Source organism: Dermochelys coriacea, chromosome 7 (genome assembly GCF_009764565.3).
Source record: "Dermochelys coriacea isolate rDerCor1 chromosome 7, rDerCor1.pri.v4, whole genome shotgun sequence".
NCBI classification, from domain to species: Eukaryota; Metazoa; Chordata; order Testudines; family Dermochelyidae; genus Dermochelys; species Dermochelys coriacea.
This window is the reverse complement of record NC_050074.1, coordinates 78,561,908-78,568,183: the sequence shown is the minus strand read 5'-3', so window position 1 is coordinate 78,568,183 and position 6,276 is coordinate 78,561,908. Positions and strand designations below refer to the sequence as shown.

General features: G+C 50.5%; 1 protein-coding gene across 1 annotated transcript; it reads left to right on the top strand.

Moving 5' to 3' along the window:
* The first annotated feature begins 2,188 nt into the window (after positions 1–2,188).
* EGR2 (early growth response 2) lies at positions 2,189–6,276 on the top strand. The gene is made up of 2 exons (XM_038410721.2): positions 2,189–3,586; positions 4,191–6,276. The coding sequence occupies exons 1-2, from the start codon at positions 3,409–3,411 to the stop codon at positions 5,321–5,323; spliced, it is 1,311 nt and encodes a 436-aa protein (XP_038266649.1). The 5' UTR covers positions 2,189–3,408; the 3' UTR covers positions 5,324–6,276.

Genomic DNA, 6,276 nt, shown 5'->3' with positions numbered 1-6,276 from the left:
CACTGGGCATTTTGCCCTGGACTTTGCTGGGGCCAGGATTTCATCCGCAGAGTCCCCCCGGCCGTAGGGGGCACCTCCCCGTGCCTGTAACTGAAGTGGGAGGGGGGGAGCTGGGAGTTCATCAGCAAGCCGAAAGCTCCTGCTTGCTTTACAGTCTAGTCCTAATCTCCCCTCCCGCCCTCAGGCTGTGGAAAGAACGACGCAGGTACAACTAAAAGAACAAAAATCAAAGCACCTACCTGCCCGCCCACGTGTGTGAACACTGGCTGCCGCAGAAAGCCCTCCAATTCGAGTGCAAATGAGCAGCACGTGTTCCCAGTGTTATTTTAATGTATTAAACATCATGAAGCAACTGCTCTTGCGTAGCCGGATTTACATGGTCACTCAGCGTTTGTTCAAAGAGGCACATTTAGAAATTGTTTCATTTACTGAGAAGGGGAGTGCCAATGGTAATCTCGTGACTCTTAAAACACACATCTAGCCGTGGCATGCCCTACTCTTTATAGACTTGCCTCAGTCTCAGCTTGCTTGCCACTCTAGTTAGCTGAAACATAGTGTCTTTGAACTACCCAGAGATTAAAGAAAGGTAAAAGATCAGATTTCATTTTATTGTATAGTCACGTCCTCGCTAAACAGTCTAATGTAACCCTGAAATGGTTAGTGAAGATCTTGCAAGTTACTCCCGTACTGCGATTCTTGACTTTATAAACAATCCCGAAGAGATCTGCGTTGAGGACAAGCCACAACAGATGCTGCAGTAGTCTAAACCCCGTCTAAATAATCTTCGAGAGGGGGCGGGGAACCATGTGAATATGGTTCTGTGGAAGCCAACCAGTCCGGGTTTGCACCATAGCTCTGCAGTAATGCCAGCCCAGCACTGTTAGGGGGTGTCTGCATAATTTTAAATGGTCATCAAGGAGGGAAATAGGAATCTGCTTCCATTCTCACTCTTGCCTTTGGTGTCTACTGGGTGTGTGGGACTCCCTCAATTGCCGGTACCGGATGGCTATGCTTTCTTGACACGATGCCTTATCACCTGAAGCTGATCGTGCTTGGTAAGATGTCTCCCCTTTTACAGAGGTATAGACGTTTAACAAATACTATTCAAAACGTTAAGGGGATTACAAGACCCAAAGGGGGACATTTTCAGATGCTCAACTCCGACTGAAAGTCAATGGGAGTTGGCTGCCTGAATTCCCACTCTGCCTTTGAAAATGAACTCCACAATTCAATAACTCTATATAAACGTTTACCTAGGGACCAAATAAAGCCCTATTGTGTGGATAATTATTTAATATCTAAGAAGGAGTCATCGAGCTAAGCAAAGAACTAATACAAAATATCTCCGGAAAACTGGGGAGCCCTATGTGCATGCACGTTATCAGAAAGTGGTTTTGTGGTGTGCTTTGCTTTCCATAGTGCAATCAAGGCGGGTGATAGTGTCTTTAACCTGCAGTTGACACCTTTTCCACAGCGTGGCGCTTGAACAGGAAGTTTTACGGATAGGAGATCTTTCCAGTGGAGAATGTCAGCAGTGCGGTTGCAAGTTTTACACGCTAGTTACCACACGCTGAAAACTGAAATATCTAACTTGTTCTCTTCTGTTTTTTTTCTTCTTCTTCAATAAAAACCCAGCTCGTCCTTTAAACTGTGTTCTGAGATGCCATAATTGGAAAGAAACCTTTTCTCTTCAGAATAAGTTGGGGAGATAGAAGGTACTAAACTATTTGGCAAAATAAAATAATTGGAAACATACATTTCAGGACCATAAAAGTCCCTTTCTTTTGTCTCTACTAGTTATATTTTTCTCTAGGAGTAAGAGTGCTACAATAATCCTCTGCAGATGAATGTTCTACTTTCAAATTTGCAGGTATCAAGTTATGTTTAGATTAAGGAAGCAGCCATTATCAGGTCCCTATCCCAACCGTAGGCCCAAATCTGTGATACTTTGCATCCTGCATGGGTATTAATGGGCTGTGTAAGGCAGTACAGAACTTGATCATCAATATCTAATGAAAATAAACTGCATTGGTCGAAGTAACCCTGTAAAATGAGCACTGATTATGTATCATTAAGGAAAAAGTTATCCCCATCGGCAGTTTTATTTAAAAAATAATTCAATACAATAACTAATTTCTAAAAATATGATAGAAACTAGGTTTTCCATCAAGAGGTGCAAGAAAAGTGTTTTATGTAGCATGTGTTTCGCAACTGCAGTTACCAGAGAAGTATACAGGTTTAGAACAGTGCGAAGGCTTCTCAACTAGTTACATCTAAGAGAAACCTATTACTTCAGAGGACGTTTGGAGGAGATATTCCGGAAAACGACCCAGAGTTGGAGTGGTTATGGTCCATCTCCTAAAGAAACTGAACACTCCCATCTAGGACAGGAGCCAGCTTAATTGGAAATACAGGGAACCTATAATTGCACGGTTTGGTTAAGAAGCCTCCGCTCTTTCTGCTGGGACAAAACTACATTAAGCTCAGCCTTGTTGTTATTCTGTTACTCTCCTTCAGTGGCAGCCACAACAACAACAAGAAAAAGTTCCGTTTTCGCTACAGTATAAATAGATCATACACTTTCCAAAAAAGCAACACCACATTCACTCTTATCAGTGTCTTTCCACCAGCAATTCAGAAAAAAGAAGTCAGATTCCGTGAATGTAGCTATTTTCTGATTCGTCGCTTGCGGTTAAAAGCTGCTAAGAAAGTGAGTAGGGGTTTGACTGTACTGTCTCGGCTCCGCTCGTTTTCTTTCCGAAGTTTAATTTTCCGGAACGACTCCTAAAAAGGCATGGAGAGGCGGAACCCTCAGGGACCGGATCCTCGCCTTTTTAGGCAAGAGCCTGAGAAACCGGAATATCCCTCGTTCGGTGCTTCGTGCTCTGCAAGCGAGACAAGCGCCTCCCACAGGCTTTCCCAATTTGCGTGCACTGGATCTATTACTATCTTTATAAAAAGTTACGGTCCGTTGCCGAAAATCCGCGGCCAAGCACCAGCCTGCCTGTGAGAGGAGCAGCTGCAGCAGGCGCGGATGCGACTACAGAGGGACCGCAGGCTAATCTTCCATGTGATGATTCCGCCCGGCTCGCCCGTCCCTGTTCCTCAGTCCTTATATGGGCAGTGACGTCCTGGGCATTCAGGGCCTCCCCATAAATACTTACTGCAACACTTTCCATCTACTGAGAGCTGCAAGTGATTAACAGCTCTGCAAGGGACACTGACTGTTACAATAACACTACAGCAACTACTGAGCTTTCACAGAGCAACACAGAGGCAGTGACAGAGTTTAAGTATAAACTTACTGGATTTTTTTTTTTTAGAGTGGAAGAAACAAATAACCCTCACCCTATACAGTATTAACACTACAAGCAGTGAAAGTTGTTTTCAAGTTTGTTTGTTGACCAAATGATGACTGCCAAGACCGTAGACAAAATTCCAGTAACTCTCAGTGGTTTTGTGCATCAGCTATCTGAAAACATTTATCCTGTGGATGACATCGCTACCACATTGCCAACTTCGGTCACAATTTTCCCCAATGCTGACTTAGGAGGACCGTATGACCAGATGAACAGTGTGACAGGAGGTAAGCATCACTTTTTAAGCTGTGCATGTGCAGGGTGTTTACTTGTCTGACTTGCGGTCCGATTGTACGTTGCTGATCACATTTCAGCTAAAGAGAAAGAAAACTAGAAAAGAATTTTCTGATTAGGACGGTGGCTACCTGTGTTAATGTATACATAAATCTGAGTGCTTGTTTCTAATTTGATGAACGTCTGAATGCTGAGAGATTACAGTGTAAAGGGACTACAGCAAGTTGTCCGCTGCAATGTGGTTAGGCTAGTTATGGGCACGCCGCTCCAAGGCATCCTATATTCATTTTGTGCATGCATTAAACTAAGAATAAAGTTGGGACTCGCGAGCCTTGAAATCAGTGCAATATATGTCACTTGTAAATTAAAGCGTCCAGAGAGAGAGAGAGAGAGAGAGAGAGAGAGAGAGAGAACCCCCGCCCCATATAGGCAGGTGGACACTGGGAAGTGAACTACAAGACAGTATTTGGCCATGTTGATAACATGCTTCTTAGTAGGGCGAAGAACTCGGTGAAGCCATAGTCCTGAAAGCAGCCAGGTGTCCTTGGGAGTGGAGGGTGGCCGTGCACTGACCGATCGCCTTTCTTTAATTCCCAGATGGAATGATCAATGTTGACATGAGTGACAAGAGGTCCCTGGATCTGCCTTATGCCAGCAGCTTTGCCCCAGCAGTTTCTGCTTCCCGCAATCAGACTTTTACCTACATGGGCAAATTTTCCATCGATCCTCAGTACCCAGGAGCCGGCTGCTATCCGGAGGGGATCATTAACATCGTGAGCGCTGGGATCTTGCAGGGGGTCAGCACCCCCTCTTCATCGGCCCCTTCTTCCTCCACGGCATCTTGCGCCTCCCCCAACCCGCTGGCCAGCAGCGCCCTGAGCTGCAGCATGGCTCAGAACCAGCCCGGGGACCTGGAGCACCTGTACTCCCCTCCGCCCCCCTACTCGGGCTGCGGGGAGCTCTACCAGCAGGACCCCGCCTCCGCTTTCCTGCCCGCCTCGGCCGGGGGCTCCCTGCCCTACCACCCGCCCCCGTCCTACCCTTCCCCCAAAGCGGCCGCGGACGGCGGGATCTTCTCCATGATCCCGGATTACCCGGGCTTCTTCCCGCCCGCCCAGTGCCAGCGGGAGCTGCACGCCGCGCCCGAGCGCAAGCCCTTCCCGTGCCCCCTGGACTCCCTCAGGGTCCCGCCGCCGCTCACGCCGCTCTCCACCATCCGCAACTTCACCCTGGGCGGGCCGGGGGCCGGGGCGGCGGGCGGCGGGGAAGGCGGCCGGCCGCCCGCCAGCGCCTACAGCCCGCACAACCTGCCCCTGCGGCCCATCCTGCGGCCCCGCAAGTACCCGAACCGGCCCAGCAAGACGCCGGTGCACGAGCGGCCCTACCCGTGCCCGGCCGAGGGCTGCGACCGCCGCTTCTCCCGCTCCGACGAGCTGACGCGGCACATCCGCATCCACACCGGCCACAAGCCCTTCCAGTGCCGCATCTGCATGCGCAACTTCAGCCGCAGCGACCACCTCACCACCCACATCCGCACGCACACCGGCGAGAAGCCCTTCGCCTGCGACTTCTGCGGCCGGAAGTTCGCCCGCAGCGACGAGAGGAAGCGCCACACCAAGATCCACCTGCGCCAGAAGGAGAGGAAGGGCGCGGCCGCCCCCCCCTCCTCCGGCGGAGGGGCCGGCGCCGGCAGCCTGGCTGCCTGCGCCTCCAGGACCCGGACGCCCTGAGGCAGCCCCCCGGCGCGCGCACGACCGCCTGCTCCCCTGGCGCCACGGGCTAGCGCCGAGCGCGGCGCCGCCCGGCCCGGCCCGGCCCGGCCCTCGCACCTCCAGACCCTGCCGCGGGAGCCGGGCGGAGGGGCTGGGGACCGGCCCGCCAGAGCGCGGCCTGGCCGGCACGGCGGGTACCGTGTGGGCTCGGCTGGCTGAACCGCTGTGCACTTTAGAGCTTCCTTGGCTGCTCTGGGGCCGGGAGGAGGAAGCGGCGACGGGCACCGGCTCTGGGGCCCTCGGCTCGTCGGCCAAGCGGCCGCGTGTCAGTCTCCAGCCTTTCAGCACTGTCAGGGCAACTAACGCGGAGCGCAGAAGCGCGATCTGATGGGACGGGCCAAGGGACGGGTGGTTCCCAGAGTTTTAAATGGCTGGTTTTCAGCGTGTGTTCGCTCCGATGTTGTGTACTTTTTGATGGGGGCTGTCGAGTTCTCAGCTGTCGGGGAAGGGGGGAGGCGAAGCGTTTATGGGATCTATCAAAATGAACGTCGGAGCAGTTAATTTATTGAAGGTGGGATGTACGTTTATTCTCTGCTGTTAGGATGCATGCAAACGTGTTGAAGTGTCCTTGGTGCCTGGTGTGATGTAGACAATGTTTCAGTGTCTGCGTGTAAATGGGTTGCCTTATCAATTACGACAGAAACGTGTTCAGTCCCTGACCTTAGTATGGCTGTACATTTCTGCCCATTAATATTTGGATTTTTTAGAAACTATATTTTTGTACGCACTGGTTTTTGTGACCTAAAAGTGTTACATTTGTAGTCAGATTGCAGGTGAGGATGTAAATAGCGTTCGGAACAATAGCCGAAATAGAAAGGGTATAGTCTAATAATGCACAACCACTAACCAGAGCTCAAAGGAGGGATGGTTTCTTTATGAGTATTCTGCAAATAAATACTTTTCCAACAATA